Source organism: Phocoena phocoena, chromosome 8 (assembly GCF_963924675.1).
Source record: "Phocoena phocoena chromosome 8, mPhoPho1.1, whole genome shotgun sequence".
Lineage (NCBI taxonomy): Eukaryota > Metazoa > Chordata > Mammalia > Artiodactyla > Phocoenidae > Phocoena > Phocoena phocoena.
In genome coordinates, this window is record NC_089226.1 from 13,893,966 (window position 1) to 13,921,913 (window position 27,948).

General features: G+C 55.5%; 1 protein-coding gene across 3 annotated transcripts; it reads left to right on the top strand.

Annotated features, from left to right (window-relative positions):
• Positions 1-3,562: 3,562 nt before the first annotated feature.
• USP2 (ubiquitin specific peptidase 2) lies at positions 3,563-27,921 on the top strand. Of its 3 annotated transcripts, none has more exons than XM_065881338.1 (13): positions 3,563-3,621; positions 11,774-12,582; positions 24,800-24,850; positions 25,370-25,493; positions 25,690-25,801; positions 25,900-26,010; positions 26,171-26,235; positions 26,421-26,524; positions 26,613-26,693; positions 26,828-26,906; positions 27,132-27,239; positions 27,424-27,544; positions 27,762-27,905. In XM_065881338.1, the coding sequence occupies exons 2-13, from the start codon at positions 11,815-11,817 to the stop codon at positions 27,847-27,849; spliced, it is 1,812 nt and encodes a 603-aa protein (XP_065737410.1). In that variant the 5' UTR covers positions 3,563-3,621; positions 11,774-11,814; the 3' UTR covers positions 27,850-27,905. The 3 variants fall into 3 exon arrangements, with proteins under 3 accessions (XP_065737410.1, XP_065737409.1, XP_065737411.1); XM_065881337.1 differs by lacking the exon at positions 3,563-3,621 and adding an exon at positions 5,700-5,765 and having other exon boundaries at positions 27,762-27,921; XM_065881339.1 differs by lacking the exons at positions 3,563-3,621; positions 11,774-12,582 and adding an exon at positions 21,112-21,476.
• The last annotated feature ends 27 nt before the right edge of the window (positions 27,922-27,948 follow it).

The following is a 27,948-nucleotide window of genomic DNA, read 5'->3' on the forward strand; positions in this document are numbered from 1 at the left end:
TAGATCAATGGAACAGGATAGAAAGCCCAGAGATAAACCCATACACATATGGTCACCTTATCTTTGACAAAGGAGGCAGGAATATACAATGGAGAAAAGACAGCCTCTTCAATAAGTGGTGCTGGGAAAACTGGACAGCTACATGTAAATGAATGAAATTAGAACACTCCCTAACACCATACACAAAAATAAACTTAAAATGCATTAAAGACCTAAATGTAAGGCCAGACACTATAAAACTCTTAGATGGGGGTTTCCCTGGTGGCGCAGTGGTTGAGAGTCCGCCTGCCAATGCAGGGGACATGGGTTCGTGCCCCAGTCCAGGAAGATCCCATATGCCGCGGAGCAGCTAGGCCCGTGAGCCATGGCCGCTGAGCCTGCGTGTCCGGAGCCTGTGCTCCACAACGGGAGAGGACACAACAGTGAGAGGCCTGCATACCACCAAAAAAAAAAAAAAAAAAAAAAAAAACTCTTAGAGGAAAACATAAGCAGAACACTCTGTGACATAAATCACAGCAACATCCTTTTTGACCCACCTCCAAGAGAAATGGAAATAAAAACAAAAATAAACAAATGGGACCTAATGAAACTTAAAAGCTTTTGCACAGCAAAGGAAACCATAAACAAGACAAAAAGACAACCCTCAGAATGGGAGAAAATATTTGCAAACGAAGCAACTGACAAAGGATTAATCTCCAAAATATATGAGCAGCTCATGCAGCTCAATATCAAAAAAAACAAACAACCCAATCCAAAATTGGGTGGAAGACCTAAAAGACATTTCTCCAAAGAAGACATACAGATTGCCAACAACACATGAAAAGATGCTCAACATCACTAACTATTAGAGAAATGCAAATCAAAACCACAATGAGGTATCACCTCACACCGGTCAGAATGGCCATCACAAAAAATTCTAGAAACAATAAATGCTGGAGAGGGTGTGGAGAAAAGGTAACCCTCCTGCACTGCTGGTGGGAATGTAAATTGATACAGCCTCTATGGAGACAAGTATGGAGGTTCCTTAAAAAACTAAAAGTAGGGCTTCCCTGGTGGCGCGGTGGTTGAGAGTCCGCCTGCCGATGCAGGGCACACGGGTTCGTGCCCCGGTCTGGGAAGATCCCACATGCTGTGGAGCAGCTAGGCCCATGAGCCATGGCCGCTGAGCCTGCACGTCCAGAGCCTGTGCTCCGCAACAGGAGAGGCCACAACAGTGAGAGGCCCACGCACTGCAAAAAACAAACAAACAAAAAAAAAAAACTAAAAGTAGAACTACCATATGACCCAGCAGTCCCACTACTGGGCATATACCCTGAGAAAACCATAATTCAAAAAGATACATGTACCACAATGTTCATTGCAGCACTATTTACAATAGCCAGGACATAGAAGCAACCTAAGTGTCCATCAACAGATAAATGGATAAAGAAGATGTGACACATATATACAATGGAATATTGCTCAGCCATAAAAAGGAACAAAACTGAGTTATTTGTAGTGAGGTGGATGGACCTAGCGTTTGTCATACAGAGTGAAGTAAGTCAGAAAGAGAAAAACAAATACCATATGTTAACGCATATATATGGAATCTTAAAAAAAAATGGTACTGATGAACCTAGTGGCAGGGCAGGAATAAAGACGCAGACATAGAGAATGACTTGAGGACACGGGGTGGGGGGGTGGGGGGGAACAATAGTCCAGTAAGCAACAGTGAACAATAGTTTAATAAAACAGAGCCCTAGTTCCTCCTCAAGGGATATACATAACAATCTGATGCAAATCTTTGAGTTGGGCTGGAACTAAGGCCTCCAACCAGGTGGAGGATGGTAACTATCTGCTGAGACCCTAGACTGGTATGAACCTAAGGAATGATGTTGACCTTTTCTGACACTCTAATTTCAATCAACTAAAGCTCTCTGTTAAACTTTGACCCAATTCTTTTTTTATTTTTTTTTAAATTTTATTTATTTAGTTTTGGCTGCGTTGGGTCTTTGTTGCTGCTTGCGGGCTTTCTCTAGTTGCAGCGAGCGGGGGCTCCTCTTCGTTGCGGTGCGCGGGCTTCTCATTGTGGTGGCTTCTCTTGTTGCAGAGCATGGGCTCTAGGCACACGGGCTTCGATAGTTGCGGCACACGGGCTCAGAAGTTGCAGCTCGCAGGCTCTAGAGCTCATGCTCAGTAGTTGTGGCGCACGGGCTTAGTTGCTCCGCAGCATGTGGGATCTTCCCAGACCAGGGCTCGAACCCGTGTCCCCTGCATTGGCAGGCGGATTCTTAACCACTGCGCCACCAGGGAAGCCCAACTTTGACCCAGCTCTATGCTGAATTCCGCTCAAGCCCCGTCAGGAATACGCAAGCACTCTTAGCTTAAAACTTCCCCAGTTTTGCTGTTCAGGGAGACACTGCTTTGGGGAAGATCCCTTGTATTCTCCGTACTTGCTGCAAATAAAACATTCTTCCTTCTCCTGATCTTTGGCCTGGTTGTGTCTTTTGGCTCAACACCCACCGAGAGGCGAACCCAGTTTTTGGGTAACATTAAGGAAACAAAAGAGTTGAGATCCAGAAGGGATTTGTCTTGGACAAGAAAGAGGGACACCTCTTTCACTGCTTCTGGAGCAGAGTTAAGAATGGATTCGGCTGTGTTTGTACACAGAACTTTAAGTGCTTCCCTCCTGATTGCCTCTAGTTTCTCTAGGAAATAGAAGACTCGAGGGACTTGAGGAGGGTGGTGATGGACAGAAATACCAGCCAAAGAGAAGAGAAAGAGCTAAGGACACTTGGAAGGACTGATGGTCCAGGTGAAATTGAAAACCTGGACTTGCCTTGGCACCAATCTACCTGGCTGTGTGGTTTTCTTCACCACCGTGGAGGATGGGGGAAAGGTTATACACAAAGAATGGGAACCGCAAAAATTCAAGTTTCCTCTCAGCTTTTTCTTGAAAGACAAAAGAGAATCTCTTCCACTGACTAAGTGCCACCGTTTACCCACTCAAGGAGGCACCATCAGTCACTGGTCTCGTGCGAGTAAAATGAGCAGAGAGTAGAGAAAGAGGAGCGAAAAAGAGAAGAGGCAGAAGAACTGGCCCTCTCCCAGCCCGGTGGGAAGGAGCGGGAACATTTAGCCTTCCCTAAAAACTGAAAGCTGATACATACGCCCTGGGGTTCAACTTCTGAGCCTTCTCCCCGTGACCCTTCCTCTTTCCCAATACCTTCCAGCTGTCCCGTCGTGTCATATTCAGGTGCTCCACCCCCTCCAAACTCGCGTGCGTTTCCTCCACGTGGTTCTCTGCATATATCGGTCGCCTGAGAGATCCTGGCCGGGCGGGGCTCTAATGACGCCACAATAGGAACAGGCCAATAGCAGTGACGCGTCTCAGTGACGCGAGACGAGGGCTGTCGCTTTGCCTGCCCCGGCGCAATGAGGCAGCTGCCCGCTGGGTGGCGCCGATTTCCCAGGGAGGTCCTCTCCGGCCCCCCTGCGGAGGTGCGGGAGAGGCGGGCAGGAGCCGAGGCCAGGGAGCCCTCTGCGTCAGCTGCTGCTCATTGCGCTGCTCCAGTACCGGCCGGGAGTCACCCGCAGCTCCATGCTTGTGCCCGGCTCGACTCGTCCGTCTTCGGAGAAGAGGCAGGTACGTGCCACCTGTCTGAGACTGAGGAGGGGGGATGCGGAGGGCAGTGCCTTTTGAGGCTCAGAAAGTGAGGTGTCAACGACAGCCTGGGCAGAATGGGCACTAGAAATGTAGGGCGAGCGCCAGCTGCGCCGAGGATCTCCAGCTGTGGGTACCAGTTGTATGGGGGGGCGGGGGCCTGCCAGCTGACAGCCTAGGGTGCCGGGAAGAGCCATCTGTGTGCTGATCAGTGTGTTCTAAGGAAACGGTGCTTGGGCAGGACCAGGTCTCTGAGGCCTGTGTGGGATGTGGCTGAGAGTGACGCCTGGACCCTGACAACCCCCTCCCCACGTGTGCGTGGCAGCTCATTTACTCCCTCCTCTCAAAGCTCCTGGGGGCTGTCTCTGGTCAGTTCGCCAAAGAGGGTGGGGTGGGGGGAGGGTAGCAGTCAAGCGGAAGAGCTTTTCCACCAATCCCAAACCAGAAAGAGGCATCTTTGAAATTCTCACCAATCCCAAACCAGCAGCAGGCACGCGGTGCTCCAAGGCAAGTAACTTATACTTAACAGTCTAAGGAAGCTCTGGCCAACCCATTCTAGCTAAGGTGTGAACATCTACCTGCTCATCTGGCTGCTCTTAGAATGGGCCTGAGCTGCATCCTGCTGATGCTCACCTCCCCAGGCACAGGCATGAGAAGGTCCCCAAGTCGGAGACGCATAAAGTGGAGGAAAGGAGAGCTGGTTGGGCTGGGGTTGGAGCAGCCACCACTCCTCTGATGCTGTAAAGGATGCCAAACTGGAGTCGGAACAGGGACTGGAATGAGGGCCAGGTACGAGGGCGTCCTCTGAAGTGCATCATCGTGACCTGAGCTGAGTCAGTAGCGTCTTGCTGAGACGGGGTGGAGGCACCATCCCGGGTACTCCCAGTGCTCAGGGAGAGCCATCGAGAAACAGGAGAAACAGACTGCGTGCAGACAAGAGCACCAAGGCCCCAGAGGTTAAGAATGCAGCAGCTTCCTCCTGTGACCCTGCCCAGCCAGCCCCGCTCCGTAGGCTCGGCACCCTGAGCACTCCTACAGGTAGAGTGGACACAGCAGAGCAGCCAGCCTTGCTCCCGGTAGCCTGGGGGAATCTGCACTTGCTATATTTTTCTGGGTGGAGGAGGAAGGAGCCCAAGTGGGCCTGGCCCTTCTCTGATAGGTGGACTGGACATCTGGGAATAGGGCAAGCCCCGTTTGCCTTGCCAGTTATGGGACATGGACCAGCTCAGAAAACCATGGCGCTGTTCTCTGGCATTAGAACAGAGCACTCCCGCAGGGTGGCCTGGAGGCCCTTTTCTCCCTAGCAAGCTTCACCCGGGAGGTACTACTACAAATACTACCACTAATTATAATAATAAGTGGAAGTATTCAATCCAGTAATAATTATCATTTATTGAACTCTTACTATGGGCCAGGAAATTTACAAATATTATTTAACCCTCACACCTGTGAGGTATAGCATTATTATTGCTCTTGCTTTACAGACTAAATAAGGTCCAGACAGCTTAAGTGACTTGCCCACTGTCTCAGAGCCAATAAAAGGGAAAGCCCCGGAATACAAGCCCAGGCCTAGAAGTCCATTTTAAAAGAGTTTGGACCGGGAACCTGAGAGGGGTCCCTCCGGCCTCTCCCTACCTGTGTGCCCTAGAGCAAGCTGCTGTCTGCCCCTAGGTCTCCTCCGTTTCAAAACTAAAGGAGGTGGACTGAGGCTTCCTGCTCTTCTGCAGTTCAGCGACTGACACCTCCTTCTCCATATTTTTGCCTAATCCCACCCGCCTCCCTCTACCCTCTTTCCAGTTGTTTCCCCTTGAATCCTCCTTCTGTTCCATTTCAAAATGCCTCCTTTCAAACAGTCTCGTAGGATCTCCTTGCCTGGCACCGGCCCACCTCGAGGGGAGGGCCTGCCACTGCCCCTTTAATTCTCCCCGAGCTTGGAATGCCAGCGAGTGGAGCTAGCCATCTCCGTGAGGTCAGATAAGATACTATATATATCGGAGTCGGTAACCTGAGCTCCGGATTACCCGGCCGGAGTCAGAGCCCTGCCTCTGGGCTGGCCACTGCACTCCCTGCCCTGCTGGGGAAGGAGAAGCCCCCAGATCCTGTCCAGTGTCCCCAGACACAGGTCAGTAACTGCCCCTTTGATGTCCGAACTTCACAGGGCCATTGTCCAGAGGGCCCTGGACTGTCTGTTTGGAGGAGCCCTGTCTGTCTGGGGGAGCATGTGAGAGGCCGCCCCACCGGGCCTGGTAGGTGCTACGGACAAGACCAAGGGCTCAGAGGCCAGAAGGAGGAACAATGAAGCCTTAGAGGAGAGGGAGGGAGCCTGGGACTCTCCCCTGGGGTGGGTACCAGGAGAGTGCCTGGAAGGGTGGTTGGAAAAGAGAATTTAAGGGTTCTAGTACTGCCCGGGGGCCCATATCTTTGCCTTTTCTTGGAAGTGTAGAGATGCCCACCCCCCTCCCAACCCCAAATCAAGGAGCGCCCTATAGAGACACTGCCCTAAGCCCAACCACCTCTTCTCCTCCAGGCAGGATTCTGGCTCTAATCCCCAGTCTCTTTATCTTACCTCTTCACCCACTCCCAGCACTTGGGTAACTACTGGGATATAGAGAGACTGAGAGGGACCCACTGCCCCTTGGATGATCCCCTGCCAAGGCATATTAGGCACTAAACTGGTGGGTCAGTGGGGTGGGTGCCAGCCCCTGAGAGGCAGAGCCTCTAGCGGCAGGCTGGAGGGGAGTGGGCCTGAGAGGAGTAAACAGAACTCCTAGACTATGAGAGCAGAAATACCCCTCACCCTCACCTTCCACTCCACCTGCATCCTCTACTTTGGCCGGGACATTCCTTGACCTAGGAATTGACGCTCGTGTGTAGACAGTGCCCCAGCAGCTGGGCCTGCGGCTTGGAAAGTGTAGGTGACAGGGCCCCTCTCTCAGCCCACTTGACCCTTCAAGGTCAGCTGTCTCACTGTCTCATTCCGATGTTGTTAGCAAGCGGCTTTGGGAAGCTCTGAGGCCACCACTGTGGAGGTTCCCAAGCACCTAGTGGAATGGCTGGGATTCCCCACTCACCTGTCCCGGACACCTGAGTAGGAGGGAAGGGACTAAATCTGGCTGAGGCGCACCTCTGAAGCCCAGCTAGGGGCTCTCTATCCAGGCAGTGGCAAGGCCACAGAAGCTGGCACGCCTTCACCCCAGAAAGGAGAGCAGATCTGGGCAGAGAGGGGCCGTGAAGGCTGCTGGGATGTTGGGCATCACCCATCCCCTACCCTGGGGGCCAGGAGTGCCAGGGATTCCTGGGGAGCAAGTCCCTCCCCTGGCTGGGCAGGTTACGGAGCCCTTCACGTGAGCAACAGGAAATGACAGTGGCTGACGTAAAGGGCTGGTGGCCCCAGGAAGATAGGGTTCATTTTATCCCCTGACTCACCTAGTCTGGGTACCTCGGGGGGTGGGCTGAGCTGCAGCAAGGGTAGGAGGCTGGGGGGCATGTCCATAACCAGGCCTTGGGCCAAGGGCCCTGGCTGGGGCCAGATGCTGGTGCCAGGGGACATGCAGGAGCTTGGCATCATGGGTGAAATGGAGGCCTCCTGGACCATGTCTCGGCCGATCAGCATCACTGGGGCTCAGGTTGCACCTGGCTTCGCTTTCATTCGCCTGCAGTGGAAACTCGAAGGGCAGCTCCTGCGGGAGTCTGAACCTGCCATGCTGTTGCCTAGACAGTGGATGCCTGGATCCCCCTCAACCCCATGCTGCAGGCCCCCCACCCTGTGCCAGCTCAGGGGGAGGCCAGGGAAGTGAGAAGGGAGGTGGGGAGTTGGCTCCAGGGTAGCTGTCAGCAGGCAGAGCCCACGTAGGTCCCAGTCCAGCTCTGTCACTGCTCCCAGTGTGACCTTGGGGAAATCCACATCACTTCCCCGAACCCTAGTTTCCTCATCTGCAAATGGGCATAATAATAGCACCTGTTGCTTAGGGCAGTCGTGAGGGTTGAGTTAATACGCAGACATCTTAGTGCCGTTTTAAGCTTTAATAACTTCAGAAATATGAATGCTAAATGCTTCATTTGAATGTCTCATTATTTAAATCTCTTGTCTATTTTTTTTAAATTTTGAATGAAAATATTTTGAATTTCAATTTAATGTAAAAAAATTAAACCTTCAAATGCTGTTTGTCAGCCAGGGGCGCGGGGAAGGCTGTATGAGTGTTGGACTTCGGGCTGCTGAGAAACGAGAGGCAGCCCGAGAAGCACTCAGGGTGATGCCTGGTCCAGGGGTGCTCAGTACCTGCTGGCGGTGCAGTGGCCAGCTGGCTCACTCATCCTTTCAGGAAGAGGGGTGCCACCACACCTCCCAAGAGAGGGAAACTAAGCAAAGCGAGAGGGAAGCCTGGCAGAGCAGGGAAAATCCGAGGGCCCCGGTGAGATGGCACGGAGGAGGAGGCTGGCCAGGGAGGCTGCCCCCGCTGTCTGAGGTGGCGGGCACCTGGGGAGGCACTGCCTGGAACCACATGCCTGTACTTGCCAGCTCTGGGTAAACAGTGAAAGGAGTCGGGCAGCAGGGGCCCCATGCTGGGCAGGGAGGGGGACGGGGGAATCACAGCCAATCGGCTGGCCTCCCACTGCCCCATGAAAGGGCCATTCAGTTCAGGCCGTTCCTTTGGCAACAAGGAGACTCGTGGCCATGTGAGTGCCCGTCCTGTCCCTGTCTTGCGCAGCAAGGCTATAGCCAGGGCCCCGGCCCACTCTCCCGCCCGGGGTGCATTCTGCAGCCTCCAGGGACAGCCGTGCCAGGTAATGCAAGGGGCGCCAATCCAAGCTGTCTGCTCACCTGAAAGATGCTGGCTGGCACTGTCCTCAAGAGTGAAACTGGGGGTTGGGGGAGGGGATAGGCATGTCAAGGCCTCAGCCCCAGTAGGGACCCTCTCCCCAGACAGGGGAGCTGTAAACCAGCTGCCAGTGCTGAGAGGCAGCTTCCAGGGGGCTGTTAGTGATGGCATGACCACCTGAGACTGCAGGGAGGGACAGGTCTGCCAGTTGCCTGCCAGATTGAAGTAGCAGGAGAGAGGGACTTAGGAGCCCTCCTGCGATTCTGGGGACTGGAAGGTATGGCTCCACCTCCAGACCCCAACCCTTCCCAGTGTTACTTGTGGGCCACCCCAGGGCCGTCTGTCCCCATCTGCTGCACCTTGTTTGGCCCCAGCACTTCTGCATCAGCAGGGCCAGGAGAGGTCGCAAGCTTGGGGCACTGCCTGCAGAATACCAATTGCCTGAGAACCTCAGTGTGGGGAGGCGTAGAGAGGCCTGAGCGGAGGAGGTGCGAGCTCCTGCCCTGGTGGGGGTGGGGTGGGGTGGGGTCATATCTGATTGGCTGCCAGGTGTCCCAGAGCCCAGCTCCTGAGACCTGGAGTCTCTTTGACTTTGAATTATTGATGGCGCTCTCCAAAGTGAAATCGAGGAGGACTGGTCCCACGCCCCCGCCCCCTGTGCTTCTTTCTATCTCTCCCCCTGGCCTCTCTCAGCCTTCATTCTCTTCCTTCTCTGGACCCCAGAAAGCTAAGCAGATGGGAGGGAAGCTTGTGGTTTCCCCTAGCCCTCCTCCAGTTCTCTTTTCCTAGAAAGGGGTGAAAGTCATGCTGGAGGTGGGAACACAGTGGGGAGGGAGTGTACATGAAGGGTAGGGGGCCTCTGGGCCAGGCGGGAAAAGGGTGGACGATAACGTATAAGCCATGCCTTTGTGATGCCGGACTAGACTGAAAATGGCTGGGGGTCTCTGGCAGGGCCTACAAGTTCTGTTCTGGGGCCTATATGGAAGGTGCCACCTACTCACCTCCCATCCCGGCACCTATCTCACGCCTTACACGGACTGTTTCCAGAGCTCTCTGCCTGGCCCTCAGCACTTGAGGCTTGGCACCAGCTCCTCTCTGCCCTAATGGGCTGGGGCTGCGGCCTAGGGCAGGCTGTGGGCTGCCCGAGCCACTGGCTGCCGAACAGCTAGATTCTGCCCACTGCCCGCTCATCCACTCATCTCCCTGGGGGCTGCTGGGAGAAGCCTGGTGCCCGGGGCTGCGGTCAGAGGCCCGCTGGGCAGGAGACAGCCAGCCCTGACATTATTACAGGCCTACAAAGGGAGGAGCCGGGCTGCCTGGCGGGGGCTGGGGGAGGAGATAATAACCACTGTCATTGTTGAGAGCTTTCACATGTCATTATCTCATTTATTTCTCGCAACAACACTGGGAGGCAGGAATCATAATGATGATTATTATACTGATTTTGCAGGTGAGGAAATTGGGGCTTGGGAGGTTAAATGACTAGGGCAAAATCACCCAGCTAGTCAGCCACGGGGCACTCCTCTGAGAGTCCTGGATGACTCTGCCCCCTCACCGCCCCAGGAGCCCTGCTGACCCTCAAGGAAAGAGGCCCGATCCTACCTGCTCCTCCCTCCAAGCACCTCTGGCCTCCAGCTCCATTATAGATAAAGCCTGCGTGTTCACGGTGATGGAGGGACTCTGCAGGCCCCCACGTGAGCCTAAATGTGATGGGGTTGCTGAGTCGAGGTAAAGTGGGAAGAGCACTGGGCTGAGAGACATGGACGCCAGCCCTAGGCCTGCTAGTGCGTGACCTTGGACAAGTCAGCGGCGCTTTTCCCATTTGTACAGCAGAGAACTTAAGATGGATGACCCCTTCATCGAGTGGACACTCTCAGATGCCCAGGAAGGGGTTGATGGTCCTAACCAGTCTTAATTGGCTGGGGCATGTACTGGACACAGCTGACTCCAAGTTCCTGAAAAACAACTTGGGCAAACATCTTCCGGTTTAGTCTGAGTAAGATCTGGAGGATGTGCAAGTCTTTTGTAGCAACAACTAAAGCGACCTTAACAGTGAGGGTAGGTAACAGGTGCAATGCATCTGATAATCACCCTTGTTTCAGCAGTGGGGAAATCTGGGATGGATTCCCAAATCTGACGTCTCTGCGGCGAGACTTGGTTCAGGCTGTCTCACCCCTGTCTGCTTCAGTGTCCTCTATGTAAAGTGTGGTCATGGCTGCCCACTCCCTGGGACCTTGGGAAGATTCAATTGGATGATGGATGTGGAAATGTCTTCTTTTACTTGTGATAAAATATATGTGACATGAACCTTAAAAAAAAAGATGGATGACCCTTTAGGGCTCTCAAAACTCCTCCATTCAGAGGTTCTGTGTTCCTTCAGCAGACCCACCCCAGCTGCAAGGACTGGGGGTAGGGACAGGAGGGCTGCCTGCAGTGCAGAATTTTAGCCTCTAGGGGGCCCCCTTTGCACAAGTCATTATCACCATGAGCAGTTTGTGATGGGTGCTGGTAGGGGAGAACCCCTGGGAGGCCACAGGGCCCTGACTCCACTTGAAACAGAAGTCTTAGATCAGTGAAGACGGTGGGCTCTACCACACGAGGATCCCCCACCGCAGCAGGTGACCATGTCCAGGGAAGAACTCTGGGATTGGGTCTGGAGACCAAGGTCAGGCTCCTGCTCAGCCACTCATCGCCGCCTCCCCCAAACCACATGGGCCTCCTTTTTCTCATCAAGGATCTGGCCAAGTGATGCTCTCAGGTCGTGCCAGCTCAGACAGTGTAAGATTCGCAAAAGACTCCTGCTCGTCCCGTAGGTCAGAAAGCAAGGGAGCAGTCTTAACTCTTGGAACGTCCAGCGTTTCCAATCCGGGGGGTGAGGGCGGTGGCATCCCCCCATCTCGGGAGTATCTGCAGAAGCTGAGGGGAGGAAGCAGATGGGACCTGGGTTGGAATACTATTTGTTGCTTGAAGGGCTGCAGAGGTAGGGCAGTCCCTGCCTCACCCTGGGGTCTTTGAGGGGAGCAATTGGAGTGGCCAGGACGTGCTGAGACTGATTGCCCGGTGTGGTTTACAAAAGCCAGCTCAGCTCTCATGCTTTCCCTGAGGTGTGAAAGCATGGGTGCGTGGAGACCTGCATGCCTGTGTGCGTGCGCGCAAAGGCAGAGGTGTGTCTCAGCGGCGGGCCAGCCTCTCGTGGAGTTAGACTGTGTGGTCCCTGGTTGAGGTCTGGCCAGCTGGGGATGGAGAGCAGGTACAGTGGGAGCCTGACCCCCAGCAGGGCCCTCTGACAACTGCTTTCCTTGTCTTTCAGCCCATGAGGCTCCCAGTTCCCATTGAGTGCCGCCCTGAAGGATGTCCCAGCTCTCCTCCACCCTGAAGCGCTACACAGAATCGGCCCGCTACACAGATGCCCCTTATGCCAAATCGGGCTATGGCACCTACACTCCCTCCTCCTACGGGGCCAACCTGGCTGCCTCCTTCCTGGAGAAGGAGAAGCTTGGTTTCAAGCCCAGCCCCCCCACCAGCTTCCTCACCCGTCCCCATACGTATGGCCCCCCCTCCATCCTGGACTATGACCGAGGCCGCCCCCTGCTGAGACCCGATGTCATCGGGGGTGCTAAGCGTGCGGAGAGCCAGACTCGGGGCACCGAGCGGCCTTCAGGGAGTGGACTCAGCGGGGGCAGTGGCGTCCCTTATGGAGTGACCACCAGCTCCCTCAGCTACCTGCCCATGAATGCCCGCGACCAGGGGGTAACCCTGACCCAGAAGAAGTCGAACAGTCAATCAGACCTGGCCCGGGATTTCTCCAGCCTCCGGACCTCAGATAGCTACCGGCTAGACCTGGGCCGCAGCCCCATGCTGGCCCGCACGCGCAAGGAGCTGTGTGCCCTGCAGGGGCTCTACCAGGCAGCCAGCCGCTCCGAGTACCTGGCCGACTACCTGGAGAGCTATGGTCGCAAGGGCAGCGCACCGCAGGTGCCCACCCAGGCCCCTCACTCACGAGTCCCTGAAGTCCTCAGCCCCACCTACCGACCGAGTGGCCGTTACACGCTGTGGGAGAAGGGCAAGGGCCAGGCCCCTGTGTCCAGCTGCTCCAGCTCCCCAGGGCGAAACACCATGGTGAGTTTGCCCGAGGGACCCGGTGATGGGCTGGGGAGGCAGCCACTGATGAGGAAAGGACTCCCAACTTGACCGATGATCGAAGGCAGAGGTTTTTCTTCCCAGGCCTCACAGTGGCTGCTCCTGCAGCCCAGGTGGGGATGAGCCAGGGAAGTAACCTCAACACGTCCGGTGCCCTCATGGTTTGATGCCTTGCCCAGGGACTTTCCCACTCTCCCCAGGAAACCCACTTCATGACCTGTGCGCTCAATGATGGCCCAGCAGTCATCTTGGAAATGCTCGGCTACCCTCATGTACACTGGGATTCTTATCCTCTACTTTCCCACCCAACATGCCAGGGTCCCCTGCAGGCCCTGCCCCATCCTGGACTGACTGCTGAGGCCCCCAGACCACCAGTGTGCCCCGTGGTAAGAGAGGCCCCCTGGCCCTGATTGCATCTCTCCTCCTGCTCAGGCTTTTACCTCCCAGTCCAGAGACGTGGCTTAACGTTGGGACGTAAGACATCAGGAGAAGAGGGTCTCTCCTCTGATGGACCCTGCCTGGCTCAGGACAGGGTGTCTGGACAGGAGTTGTCCTCATGTGTCTTTGGAGAAAATGGTGCAGAACTTTCTGTCTAGGGCTTTAGACGATCCAATCCCTCTCTACTCCAATAGTGCCTGGGCTCGAATAATGGAAGAGGCTCTGCTGGAGACAGAGTAAAGGCTGGCGTGGCCCCACCCACATCTAATCCCTGAACACACCTCTCTTGGGGCACTGACTACAATTCCGCCTTTTCTGTAGTCATTAGTTTACCCATTAGATGGTGAGCTCTCATAGGATGAGAAAGAAATCAGATCTCTAGATCCCTCACCATGTGCCTAGCTCAGTGTAGAACTCAGCTGACGTGCTTATCATGTGGATGGATGGATGGATGGATGGATGGATGGATTGGTGAGTGGGTGGGTGGATGGATGGGTGGGTGGGTGGATGGATGGATGGATGGATGGATGGTTGGGTGGATGAGTAGGTGGGTAGATGGACAGGCAAGCATATGGGCAGGAGAACTGGGTGTTGTGTTGCCTTCATTACTCTATGTACTCTTCTCCTACTCTTAGGACACGTGTCTCTTGGAAACAATAGCTATGCCATAGCAAGAAATGCTGCTTAAGGGGCTTGTCCAGAAAAATGCAGCAGGAGTGCAAGATAGGGGTGGAGCTTTGAGGCACGGATCTTGAAGCTTGTCATAACTAAAGGTCTTGAGAGGCCAACTTTGATACCATTACTTAGAGAGTCTTGGCCTTGCTGGGCCGTCTGTGAGGTGCCATGGGAGATGCAAAGGCTGGTGCCTCCCAGAGCGTTCAGGCCCTGAAAGGGCAGGGCTGGCTATGTCGGAGGGACGAGGAGTGGCACACGACAGAGCTGGCCCGAGAGAGAAAGACATGCTCTCAGGGCACGTGCGCTTGGGGTGGAGCGTGATTCACTTGAACAGGTCTGGTGTTGCACATCTCAGGGACAATCAGAAAGCAGCTCTCAGTGGAGGGGCTTGGGTGCTAGAGGCCTCTGAGGGGCACCCTCCCTTTGCTCAAAAGAGAAGGGCTATTTATTTATTTATTTATTTATGGCCATGTTGGGTCTTTGTTGCTGCGCACGGGCTTTCTTTAGTTACGGTGAGCAGGGGCTGCTCTTACTTGCGGTGCACAGGCTTCTCATTGTTGTGGCTTCTCTTGTTGCGGATCACGAGCTCTAGGCATGCAGGCTTCAGCAGTTGTGGCACGTGGGCTCAGTAGTTGTGGCTCGCGGCTCTAGAGCTCAGGCTCAGTAGTTGTGGCACACGGGTTTAGTTGCTCCGCGGCATGTGGGATCTTCCCAGGCCTGGGCTCGAACCATGTCCCTTGCATTGGCAGGCGGGTTCTTAACCACTGCGCCACCAGGGAAGCCCGAGAAGGGCTCTTTACGGGGCTCGATGTTCCTCAAAGTGGGGTCTGCAGACTGCCTACCTCAAAATCACCTACACAGCTTAACAATTCAGGGGTCTGGGCCCCACCCAGACCCCCCCAAATCAAATTCTCTAGGGACAGTGCCTGGAAATCTGCCCTTTTCACAAGACTGTCAGGTCATCTTCAAGCACACCGAGGTCCGAAAACCTCCCCTCCACAGACTGGACTGCAGAGCCACTCTCAGGCCCAATCCCAGGAGAGCAGGGCTTCCTCCTTCCCACCCAGGCACATTCCAAACCTCCCTGGAGCCTGCTGCCCTCCACCCCTTCCACAGGGGACACCCCGGCCCCACCTCCACCCCCAGGGCCAGGGTGAGGGGAATTCTGAGAGAGGACCTCAGAGGAGCGGCAGATTGAGCCAGAGCAAACTCAGCCACCCTAGCATACCTCCTCCCGTCCAGAAGCAACCCACAACACAGGGAAGTAGCCAGCAGCCCAACAGCTGAGCTAGGGTTTCACTGTGAGCTCTCGCTCCAGAAGATGCTATCAACTGGGAAAGGCCCCTCGTGGGCTCCGTGGTGTAAGACCTTGATTCAACCTCACCCTCACCCCTCTAACCTCAGCCCTCTCTCTCCTCACCACCCTCACCCTCGCCTCTGGAGCTGACGACATCTTGCTGGCGTGAGAACATCCCTGTTCGTGGGGCCTGGACCACTTCTGCCTAGAACCAGGTCCAGTTTCTTTTCCGACCTCCATCTGGGGATCTTACCGTCTCATTCATTCATTTACGGTGCTCGGCTTACTAGCAGCATAACCTCAGAGAAGTTCCCGAACTCCTGAACCTGTTTCCTCTGTAAAACGAGAGCAATCGTAGTTCCCACTGCATAGACTGTCGTGAGGAATCAAAGGTTGCGTGTGAAAGGGCCTGGCCCGTAGTAGGTGCTCCATACGTGTCAGTCCTCCTTGCCCCCTTCCAGGTGCTCCAGGAGGCAGGAGAGGTTTGAGCCATGGCCCCTGCCCTCGGGCACATGCACAACTAACTTGGGGAGATAAGTTCCAAAAACAGTGGCAGTAGGAGGCCTCCCTAGGTGTTTGCAGTGTCATAGGTGATGGGGAAGGGAGAGGTCATCCGAGGCTGGGATGGACTGCTCTGACCGCTGGAAGAATATTTTGCCTCTTTAACCTTGGACACCTCTCACCTGAGCTGCTTCCTCACCCACGAAAGGGAATGGTCATGCCTGCCCTGCCCACCTCCCAGGGATGTCATGAGGTTCAAAGCAAATAATGGACGTGGAGGAATCTGAAACCAGTAACATGTGATGGGAGAGTCGGTTTAAACTTAAGGGGGGAAAGGAGATGATGGAAAAGAAGGGGCACTTGGCAGCTGACTAGAGTGGGAGAGGGGACTACCGTTGGGAGGAACAAAGGTGAGAAGGAAGCGCATCCTGGGGCGGAGCCAGCATGATCTGACTCCTCTGGGGCAGCCGTGGCCCCAGGGCTCTCAGGGTAGCTGACCTGAACTACAGTTGAAGTACAGTAAAGGGAGGTCACGAGCAGGACCGCCCACCGGGGACTAGAACAGTTCTAACCAGACTCAGTCCCCTTGTTAATAGTAACAGCCCACATGAACTTGGACTGTCACAGACTCAGCTGAACACGGGTAAAGGACTGGTGTAGGGGGACAAGAATTCTGAATACCCCCCCACCTCACCCCCAGCGTGCTTAAGTACCAACAAAATGCCAATCCACGGAGGGTACAGCTCAGCCTGGGACAGTGAGGGCTGCCCCAGGCTCCACCTTACAACAGACTGGAGAGGAGGGAGGTGTGTTGGTTCAGAACCGATTAAAAAAAAAAAAAAACCTTTCACTGCCTTCAGTGGGGACTCCAAGCCAGGAAGCCAGCCCAGGTGAGTTGGCCCTGCAGAGAGCCAGGGGCCCAAGCACCCAGCCTGGTCATGTCCCCCCTCTGCCCCACCTCTCCTGCTCCCTTGGGCCTATGGAAGGACAAGCTGTTCCCACTGAGCCCTTCCAGGGCTGCGCTTTAACCCCTACAATCCATCCTAATCCTCCTCCGCTCCACCCCCTCCAGCTGCTCCCTCCCCGGCCCTGGCATTCTGCCTGCTGGCCTCAGCCCTGCGGAGGCCACCCTCTTCTTTCCTGGGGCCCTCCAGAGCACAAGCCACGGGCCCAGGCATCTCCTGCTCAGATGCAGGGCCTGACCCGGCCTCTTGCACACCCGTGCCCTCTGCTCTGGGACCTGTTGCTAGGAGCAAACGGCCTGGGCACCTGGGTCCTATTTGCCACTGGGGCTGCTGACTCATCTTGCAAAGCCTCGGGTTCCAGCTGTTCAGTGACAGGGAGATTATATAAGCCGAGGTCATGTGATTTTTCTCTCGGGTGGGACTTTGGACTTACTGCTGCCAAGCAGTAGGGGGAAGGGAGGAGTTTTACTCCAAAGAGAACTACTTGAGGACAGCAGGGGCTGCCCTAGTGCTCCTGGGTGAGAGGTGTGACCTTCCTCTCTGTCCCCTGCCTTCTCACTGTTTACTCAGCCACTCCGAACTGCATCCCTGCTGTCTTATTTGTCCAGCTTGGCAGCCTGAGACCCTGGGGCTTGTCCTCACCCACTCGGCCACCCAGAGGAGGCTGAACTTCCTCAGGGCCTGAATCTGTGCTGACAGCATAGGAAGGTCACACAGAGGAGCCCTTAAGCCAGAGGGGTCCCACGGCCAGGAGTAGTACTAGCTGCTGAGAAAGAAAGGGCAGTCGTTTTGTAGTCTGTGGTTAGAATCAGCCAGACACTGATGTCTCCAGCCCTTGAAGACCGGCTGTGGGCTATGACCTGGCTGGTGGCCTTGGTGCTGCCTTACCCGGGCTCGTTTTCTCAATCAGTGCCCCGCACTGTGCTCCCTGCCTCCCCCTCCACCCCGCCTCGGGGATGTCTCCATGAGTTAACGTGGCGCAGGGGTGGGCTCAGCAAGGCAGAAGTTAATCCAAGCCTGGCAAAATGTTCCCTGCCCCCGGGAGAGCCGCTCCACTGACCATCGGCTACAGAAATGAACAGCATGTTCAGGGCCCAGAGCAGCACACGTGGCCCCCTGCACCCTCTCACCTCAATGGGTCCATAGAAACCGGTGCCCCACACAGAGGTATAAACGAGAGAGGGAAGTGTGTGGGCCTCTGGAATCCAGCTGGTTCAGGCCGGGCTGCCCAGGGGCTCAAAGGAGTACAGAGCTTTTGGCCTCCTGGAGTCTGAGTGATACAGAGAGGCGGAGCTTCCTACAGACCTAGGTACCGCTGGCTGGCCCTCCGTCCCCAAGGGCACTCGTGGGCTGAAAGCCAAACCTCCTAACAAGGACTCTGAGCCCCTACCAGTTCCGTCAATCAGGCCACCAGTCTGTCCCGTCTGCGGTGGTAACAGCAGGTGCGCCCAGGAGCAGGGCCTAAGCAGTGTTTCCAAATCCAGGACCAAGCTGCCCACTAAGATCTGAGGGAACAAGGTATTCGCCGTCTTGCCTTCGTAGAGCTAACGCTGACTTTAATTTATTTAAATACTCCATCCGTGCCAGGAAGGATCTGAGGTGAGAAGATACCTACGGGGGAGGCAGGCCAAGCACAGGGTCTGAGAAATGGCCGTCTCGGGCTGCAGGAATGAGCCCTGCAGAGATTAGCTCAGTGTGTCTGAGGCAGAAAGTCATGGAGCCAGAGCCAGATTCAGATCCCAGAAGACTATATGCTTTACCCACCCCACTTCACGAAATGGCACTGAGGAGAAAGGGTCTCAGAGGGGCTTGGCTAGTTGAGAAAGGACCTCGGTTCTTCCTCGGCTGTGTCCTGCAGCCGTCAGACCTGCCTGACAAGACTGGACCCTGTGGGAATTCTTTCCGCCCCGGCTTCTCAAAGGGCGCCCATGCAGGAGCTTTCCCCAGCTGGGCCTCCCCTCTCCCAGCAATGCCCCTAACCTCCCGCATCCCAGGAAAGATGGAGAGAGCTGGCAGAATGTCATGATGTCCCGGGGTGGCTGGCCTACGTCATGGGGAGACAGGCCAAATGCTCCAGGGGGTGAGCACCTGATAGACAGCGCTTCCTGCAGCTCACTTACTCAACATGCAAACCCAGACTCGCCCCACCCTCTGAGGCTCAATGGGACTTCCAGGATGGCCAGCAGAGCCTGCTCTGGCCCCCTTTCATGATGAGCTCAACATCTTTATTAAGCACCCACTAAGAGAACCCACAACCCTGCCCTTCAGGAGGTATCAGTGTGATGGTACAATCAACACACAAGCTCAGACCACTTACAGAAGCCTTAGAGACACTTATAACACAAAGATAAACATATTAAGACAAATTCATACAGTGGAAACTGAATGCTAGTAGACTGAGGGTATACAGGGATGGTGTTTCAAGCTGGGTGGAGTTCATTAGAGAAGGCTTTGTAGAAAACATGAGTTTTGAGCAGAATTTACAGGTTGGTAACTGGCAGAGAACAGGAAAGGCATTCCAGAATCTCCTGGTAATTGTTCCTAGCATGGGTTTTGCTGTAGGACGGGTCTGGGTTCAAAGCCCCACACTGCCATTTACAAGCTACGTGGTCCTGGAAAGTCATTTGACCTCTCAGGGCTTAAGTTCCTTCATCTAGAAAATAGAGGTAATAGTTGCTACATCACTGTGTTATTATGCAAGTTAGCTGGGCTAATATATATAAAGCACTTAGCAGTGCCTGGCATTTAGTGAGTACTTCATCGATGGCAGGTTTGTTTTTTTTTTTTTGTGGTACGCAGGCCTCTCACCGCTGTGGCCTCTCCCGTTGCGGAGCACAGGCTCCAGACGCGCAGGCTCAGCAGCCATGGCTCACGGGCATGTGGGATCTTCCCGGACCGGGGCACGAACCTGCGTCCCCTGCATCAGCAGGCGGACTCTCAACCACTGTGCCACCGGGGAAGCCCGGCAATTTTGTTTTTTAAGCGAGAGAAGGCAAGTGCTAAAGCAGGTTGGTTGGCAGCGGGGATCAGAGAAGAGTGAGGGTGGTGACAGTGGTGTCGTCCGGCCTATGGATGACAGTCTCACAGACAGGGCTACCTGAGGTTTCCAGAATGGATAGAAGAGTCAGGTGTTTCAGGGCAGGGGAGTGATGTGATGAAATGCAAGCCTTGCTGCAGACAGTGTGGTTAGGAAGGGTGTGGTTAGGAAGAAGGAAGCATGGAGGAAAAGGCTGTTGCATTTTGTCCAGGGTCCAGGTTTGGTCACCTGGCAAGGAGAGTGACTGTGGAGATCACCCCTCCTAACATCAAGCCTCACTTATCACCCAGGAGAACGCCCTGCAGCTCCTGCCACCTGCGCACTCCTCCCACCACCGCTACTGGAACACACAGGGGCAACCGTCTGTGCTCCCCCCCCAGTAGCACAAAATCGCTGTTCTGTGGGAGGCCTGGGGTACAAGCCATACATGCGTCCTGGACACACTCCCCATGTGGCTGTGGTCGTGTGTGCCGTGTGCGTGTACATGTGGGGATGACAGGCCAAGGGAAACAGAAGGAGGCCACAGATGAGTAACAGCACACACTGCTGCCTCCCAGAGTATTTTTAAATGCTAAAAATACTGGCTAAAAATAGCCATCAAGCTCCAAACAAGGTACTTTCTCCAGGCAGATTCTGTGTGGGTCCCTGATAGGTGAGGGGGGTGGAGCAGCAGAAATCTTCAAGCATTGCTGCCCTTAGGGTCAGAGGAGTACACTCACCCCACACCAGCGGAGCACCTATTTCTCCACCGTGGTGGTACTTTCTCCCCATCTCCCAAAAACAAATCAAAATTTGAGATTCTAGGAAAGATGGAGTTGGGTAACTGGGTAGAAGAGGCCAGAAAAGGTTCCTTCCTGGGGCCAAAAGGTACGGTGATGTATTGTACCATACAAAAATATGGGCATTGCCTCTCTTGACAGTGGGCCAAACTAGGGCTAGAGAGAGGAGGGGTGCTCAATGCCGAAGCCGTGGAAATCTACCTTCCTAACCTGGGCCCTGTGACCCTCACGGTCTGTGTCGATGTTGGGCTCCAAGAAAGCCCTAAATGCTGAATCCCCCCTGAATGCTGTGCAAAAGTTTGTGCGTGGGTGCATTTTTCCCTGAAAAAAATAAGTACAGAGCTTTCATCGGGTTCTCAAAATGATCTGCAGCCCCCAAAAAGTTAGGAATCGTTTGCCGCCTTGGGGGAAGCTCACCCGGCTGACACTCGTCCTTGGAGACGTGTCCTCTGCGGGCCTCAAAGACAGTTTCTCGAGTCCCAACCCCGAGGTGGGTGCCGGACTACGCGCTCCGGTCCTGCCGGCCCCCGGGGGCTGCCAGGTCTCTGCGGCCGGCGGGCTCTGTCGGCGGCAAGGGGCTGGGGGCAGCCAGGCGGTGGGCGGACCCGCGGGTAGCGCGGGGTCTGGCGGGGTCTCAGCCTCGCTCGGGTCCGCGTGCTGGCGGCCGGGGGCGGGGCCCAGCGGGGGCGGAGCTGGAGCCCTGGTCCCGCCCCAGCGCTGACGTCGCGCGGCCAGCGGCGCGGGCGGGGCCGCCAGTCTGCTAGAGAGAGAGAGAGAGAGAGAGAGAGAGAGAGAGAGAGAGAGAGAGAGAGAGAGAGCGCCGGTGCAGGGGCGGTTGGCGGCGTGCGCCGCGGAGGCTGAGGCGGAGGTGCGCGCGATCTGCCTGCTGTAGCGGTTGCCGCCGGGCGCCGCGGACGGTGTCCTGTGGCGGCCTCGCCGGCCTGGGCGTCCGGGCCGTGGGATCGCGCGGTACTACCCCGCGCGCCCTTGGCCAACGTTAGGCGAGGGGTCGAGCCCGCCACCCGCCCGTCAGCATGCGCACCTCGTACACCGTGACCCTGCCTGAGGAGCCCCCCGCAGCCCCCTTTCCCGCCCTCGCCAAGGAGCTGCGGCCGCGCTCCCCTCTCTCCCCTTCCCTGCTGCTCTCCACCTTCGTGGGGCTCCTGCTCAACAAAGCCAAGGTACGCGGGGCCCTTTTCCGGGACCCCCAACGCCGAGGGCTGGGGTTCCGCCTCCTCCCCGGGATGCCCTCCCTCCCGCCCCCTGCTGCCGCGCGCCGGGCCCGGGCACGGAGCGTCCTCAGCCCCCACCCCTCCTTTCCCAGGGTCTCCCGGCAAGGAACGCCCCTCCCCGGGTGATCTCACGCTTACTCGCGGCCCCCTCCCCTTGTCGAGATCCCAGCCCCTGAGTCCTCCAAACCCCCCTTCCCCTTCCCTCTCGTCGACCCCTGCACCAGGTGGCTCTTGGACTCTTAATTCCTGGCACCTATCAGGACAGGTGCAGGAAAGCGTAACCTTGACTAGTTCTCGGTGTGTGAGGGAACGGGCAGCTCGCTGGACTCCGCGGGCGTGACTCCTCCAAGGCCAAACCCAGCAAGAAAGGCTGGTGGGAAAGGGGCCGCCTCCCCGACACTCAGTTCCAAAAGGCCCTTTCCCAGAGGGTCGGTAACAGGGGTCCTTTGACCCCGTGAAGGGCAGAGGAGTTGCAGACGGGGAAAGAGGTCAACGCCCCTTCCCTTCCCAGCCCTCCCCAGTTCAGCTAAGTGGGCACTGGATCCCTCAAATGACGTAGCCGCCCCAGAGTGATACTGGGGCTAAAGGCTGGGCACTGCCCCCTCGGGGAAGAGAGAAGGGGCCAGAGCTTGACAGGTCTTATGTAACAGCACCAGCTCCCGCGTTGGCAGTGTGTGCACTGCCCCGTGCCAGGGCCATACCAGCCTCCTTGGCTGCAGCCAGGACTCATGGCTGACCCTCATGGCACAGGTGAAGTAAGCTGGAAAGCCCTTTCCTGGGGTCTCGAGTGTGAAGACACAAACCTCCATCAGCCTTTCTTCTATGGCTCTCGTGTTCCCAGATGTTTCCCCCGCGTTAACATAGAACAGGCTCTTATGAGCCCCCCCTCCTTCCCTGGGAGGTGAATGCTGTCCGTTTACTGGCAATGGAGGTGGCAGCTACCTTCAAGAACAGTGGTTGCTACTGAGTCAAATTAGGTTTGCTGATGGCTAATTTTAAGGAAGTTCTTGACCCGAACTTTCTCCGCTCTTTGCACTTGAGTTCCAGCATCCCAACTGGAGTCATTTCCTTGTCTCCTGGTGAGAGGCTGGCTGTTCAGGGTCTCTCCCAACTTCTCCAGTTTGGGCCTCTCCCTGTCGGCCCTGAGGTAGGATTGTTTTTCCCGTAAGAAAGGTCACTCCTGGGACATTTTGTTTCTCTCTGGAATGGAAACTGCTGACTCTCCCTGCAGCTCCTGATCTCCTATTCATGGCAGAAGAATATCTGGCTGCGCCGAGAACAGCCCTGCTCTCCCCTCCACTCCCACCCCCTGACTTCTGTTACCCAGCCGCCTTCTACACAGAGTGCTTAGAAATTGGCAAGGAGTTTTGAGCTCAGGAAATTTTAGACAAAGGCACAAGCCAGAACTAAGAGGGTCCCAGCGATGCCTTGAAGGAGCCTCCCCCATCTCTCCACCCGCCAGGCCATAAGCAGGGGTAGATCCTCGAGAATAGTAACCGTAGGTCGTGAGCTGTTCTCCTTGACCTTCCCTCTGTTGGGCCACAGTTAAAAGTGTCAACACCACAGGAATGCTTCATTAGAGAGATGCCTCCAGTCTCCCACTGCCCCACCCCCACTAGAGCTGCATGACTACTGCCTCAGCCAAGGGCCCCCTTTGGTGGACAGCGACAGTCACCAGCGGTAGAATGCTTTGCTTCTGTGGCCCGTTTAGACAGATGTTGTCTGAGGCACGGGGGGTAAGAACTAATAAAGCACTGCCGGAAATAGGTGTAAGAGTGGGTGTCCTGGGGAAGAAAGAGCAGGTATTCGGTCGTGGGCAGGCTTTAACGTTTAGTTCCGAGTGGGCAACACGGAGACGTCAGTGTTTTTGTTGGGCCCCACGTCTACTTCAAAATGCTGATAAGGTCTTTGTCCGGGGAGTTATCTCTGTTGTGGCCCTCTGACTGGAGCATCGGGGTTTACTGAGATTGTCGTGAAGATTTAAATTCTGTGTTTGGGGCCATACACTGCTGTTCTTCAGCGGGTGTTTGTACCGCACCTGCTGCCAATAGGCTTTTCTTTCTAGCTGCAGGTGGACAGCAGGTCTCTCTGCTGGTTTAGGTATTTCCTTCCCGACCTATTAGTGTTAGACCTGAGAATTGGCAAGGAAGGATCTTCCCACTTGTGGGATCAGCGGAGCAATACCTGAGAAAAGCCCTCCTTCAGCCTGCCTCTCCCCAGCCCACCCCCTTATGCTGACAACCTCATGGGCTTTGAGCTGCTGACAGCACACGGCATGAGTAATTTTAGCTGAGTTATTTCAGGCTCCTGTTCTGATCAGGCTTGAGCTGGCCCCACGCATGCCCCAGCCAGTGTTGCTCCAGAGTTGCCTGCTCCCAGGTCCCCTCCCTGAGACGGAGGGTGGAAGGCTCATCTGTAGGCCGATGCTTTAACCCTTTGAGCCTGAAGGTTTTCTGACTCCTTGGAGGTCGGGCCAGGGTCAGCCAAGAGACCCGGACAAACAATGCTCAGAGTCCTCGCCGGAGCACCTGTTCTCCCTCCCACCCCCTCACCAGCCTCCACAGTAGGGACAAGAGCAAGAGGAGCGCCTTCAGCCAGGTGCTCACCTCTGCTTGGCCCAACCTGCCATCAGAAGGATTCCCAGCCGGTGGCCAGTCAGGGTGTTGAAACCTGAACCAGGCGGGGAGGATTCTCCCAGGCTTTAATCAGCCCTCAGGAGCTGAGCTCAACTGGAAGGAATTCCACCTGTCTCTGGCGGTTCAGAATGGCGGGCCAACTAGGGTTTTTCCCCAGATGAAGATCTAAACTCAGTTGAGATGTTTTGTCATTGAACTTCTCAAGACCTCCTAGAAGTGCTCATTATGACAGCTGCTTTAGACATCAGACATCTCAGGATACTAATGTAGGTCATTTGAGAGAGTGCCTGGATTTGGGACCTGAAATTTCTTGGAGACAGGTATATGAACTCCTGGTCTCTGGCTCTCATCTCCAGTCTCCAATATGGCAGAGAATGAAAAGTAACATAAAGATGGGGGAAAACACGTAGTCGACAAAAGAAAGCAAAGCCTCGAGGAACATTTTTGTTGTGTGTTGAAAATGACAGGCATTCCACACCCCTCTTGCCTACAACGTACGTAGACTGAAGTTGAAGAGAGAATAATGTGTGTGGCTTGATGCCAGTGGCTACAACTGGCAGAAAGTTGCAGAGAGAACCTAACATAGGCCAGGCCTCTTCCTTCAGCCTGAATATGCCGCGTGTTCTTTGCTTACAGAATTCTAAGAGCACCCAGGGTCTGGCTGGTCTCCGAAACCTTGGGAACACGGTGAGTTCTTCCTAGCCCACTTCTTTCCTGAGGCCACTCCCTACCATCCCAACTAGGACCGTCTAACCAGAGTCCCCTCCTGGCTCCAGCCGACTCCCTTCCTACCCGCTAGGCCAGCTGGTACCTGCCCTTCCTGGCTGGTGTTTTACAAAGTTGCCGACCTCTTCCTCAGCCCCGCCCCCAGCAGGAAGCCCTGCTGAAGAGGAGTTGCCCTTTGAACTGGCAGCTTAGGTACTGTCCTGGATCCTTCTCCTCGAGGACAGCCATCACTTCCCACCCACTTCTGTCCAGCTCCCCCACTCCCTTTTGCACACCTCTGTAGTAAATAACCAGTCACATCACCTGTGCCAGCCGGGGGAACTTGCCTCACTCCACTGCTTTACTTACAAAAAGAGGCACTTGAGGCTGTGGGAGGATTCATTTCTGGGCCAGATGGACCAGAGGGCTCCAGGTAGGAAGTAACTAGACATGCCAGCCGGGTCTCTGTTCCGCGGCTGACGTGCAGGTGGTCTCTCGCAGTGCTTCATGAACTCCATTCTGCAGTGCCTGAGCAACACCCGGGAGCTGAGGGACTACTGCCTCCAGAGGCTCTACGTGCGGGACCTGGGCCACAGCAGCAGTGCACACACAGCCCTCATGGAAGGTGAGGGGCGCGGCCCTGCTCCCCCTCGGGACGCTTTTCCCACTCTGCTGTCGCTGCACTAGTCGTTGTGTGTCACGTGTTCCTCTCCTATTTCTCTTTCTTCGGCTTCTTTTAGTTGGGACTCTCGTTTAAGAATTTCATAGAGAAAATGGCTTAGCTGTCCTCCACGCCCCTCTCTACCCTCTCCTTCCAATAGAGTTTGCAAAACTAATCCAGACCATATGGACCTCATCCCCCAATGATGTGGTGAGCCCCTCTGAGTTCAAGACCCAGATCCAGAGATACGCACCGCGCTTCGTCGGCTATAAGTAAGGGCCCTGGGGACGTGACCTCCCTGGGGTGGGTGGCAGTAGCAGCAGGTTCTAGGGGCCAGAGGGGTCACTCACTCCCTTTTCTTCGGGTTCAGTCAGCAGGACGCTCAGGAGTTTCTTCGCTTCCTTCTGGACGGGCTCCACAATGAGGTGAACCGGGTCACAGCGAGGCCCAGGTCCAACCCGGAAAACCTCGACCATCTTCCGTAAGTAGGAGGAGAGTGCTGGGGGCGGAACTACACGAACTTCTTTGGGGGTAATGATTTGGGGAGAATTTTGGATATTAAGGATTTAGATCCCTAGGCCTTTAAACTTATTATGGTTTGAGCTCTGACCCAATTGTCTTCCTCTCTCTCTGGGTCCTAGTGATGATGAGAAAGGGCGCCAGATGTGGAGGAAATATCTAGAACGGGAAGACAGTCGGATCGGGGGTAAGCGTGGGCACGGGGAGCAATGCCTGCCTTCCCTGCTAAGTGCTTTGCCTGAGCAGGGCATGAGAAGCCCATTCTCCCGGGGACCCCTCCTGCTACCCAGTGCCCAGCACCCGAAGGTCTGAGGCGGGAGCGGTGAGAAAGGAGACACAGCGTTTAAGCATCGCGTGTCCGTCTCTCCCCAGATCTCTTTGTCGGGCAGCTGAAGAGCTCCCTGACGTGTACTGATTGTGGTTACTGTTCTACAGTCTTTGATCCCTTCTGGGACCTGTCTCTGCCCATTGCTAAGGTACGCACCCCTGTCCCCCTGCATCTGAAACTCCCGCTCTTACCCTTTCATGTCAGCGACCTCTGACCTTCATTTTTCTCTCTCCCAGCGAGGTTATCCTGAGGTGACGTTAATGGACTGCATGAGGCTCTTCACCAAAGAGGATGTGCTTGATGGCGATGAAAAGCCAGTAAGTCACCCGCCTTGGCAGCGAGAGTGCATCTCCCTGAGCCCTCTCGGGGGCGGACCAGCCTAGGAGTTGCTGGATTCGCCTGTTGGCCTCTCTCGTGAGTCCTTCCCAGCTCTGTCTATCCTGTCTTTCAGACGTGCTGTCGCTGCCGAGCCAGAAAGCGGTGTATAAAGAAGTTCTCCATCCAGAGGTTCCCAAAGATCTTGGTGCTCCGTATCCTTCAGCTCGTCAGGGCAGGGACTTGACATTAGAGAGTGACTGATGACAAGGGCCCAGGTGAGGGCCAACGGAGTAGGAACCTCAGAACGTCAGGCGGCTTTTCTCCTCCCGCGTGCCCTTCTGCTTCCTGAGAAGCACAGTCACCCTCAGGGGCTCTGTCTCCTGTTCTCTGACTCTGTTCTTGCCACCCTGTCTGTCCTTGACTCACACCAATACCAGATCTGAAGCGGTTCTCAGAATCCAGGATACGAACCAGCAAGCTTACAACATTTGTGAATTTCCCACTAAGAGACCTGGACTTGAGAGAATTTGCCTCAGAAAACACCAGTAAGTATTTTTCTGCACTGGAGGCGCAGAACCGAGGCACACGTGTCTAAGATACAGCGGGGAGGCCAAGAGGTGGAGGGACGCTGCTAAGGAGTGAGACGTGGAAACTGGGAGTAGCGGCAGGAGGGGGGGGCCCGGGGGAAGGGATGCCTCGGGGGCTGGACGCTTTGTGCTTCCTCCTCAGACCACGCTGTTTACAACCTGTATGCTGTGTCCAATCACTCCGGAACCACCATGGGCGGCCATTACACAGCCTACTGCCGGAGCCCGGTGACGGGAGAATGGCACGCGTTCAATGACTCCAGGTGAGACAGGCCTCGGGCGCGGCTCCCGGCCGTCAGGCACCTGTACCTCACCCGGAAAAGGTCAGGGCCAGAAGGGGTGCTGTGCATTTGAAGACCCTCCAGAAGAGGGTGGCCTTGGGTGTCCAGTAGATCAGAGACGGGCCCTCATGCTCCCCCAGCCGCTCTGTCGCGTCATGGGGCCCCGTGGCCGCCAGGCTGACCTGTCTTCTCTCCACAGCGTCTCCCCCATGTCCTCCGGCCAAGTGCGCACCAGCGACGCCTACTTGCTCTTCTACGAGTTGGCCAGTCCACCCTCCCGCATGTAGCAACGAGGAGCTACATCTCATCCTTCCCCGTGGTGGCCCTACACCCTAAGTTTTTTTAAAAAGACCAAAAAAGGCAAAAAAAAAAAAAAAAAAAAAAAA

Bases quoted from the DNA above. Each gene is read 5' to 3' on its own strand.
- USP2 (XM_065881338.1), top strand. From the start codon at position 11,815: ATGTCCCAGCTCTCCTCCACCCTGAAGCGCTACACAGAATCGGCCCGC. The intron at 26,694-26,827 runs GTAAGTCACCCG...CCTGTCTTTCAG, and splicing joins TTGATGGCGATGAAAAGCCA to ACGTGCTGTCGCTGCCGAGC. The intron at 27,545-27,761 runs GTGAGACAGGCC...TTCTCTCCACAG, and splicing joins CACGCGTTCAATGACTCCAG to CGTCTCCCCCATGTCCTCCG.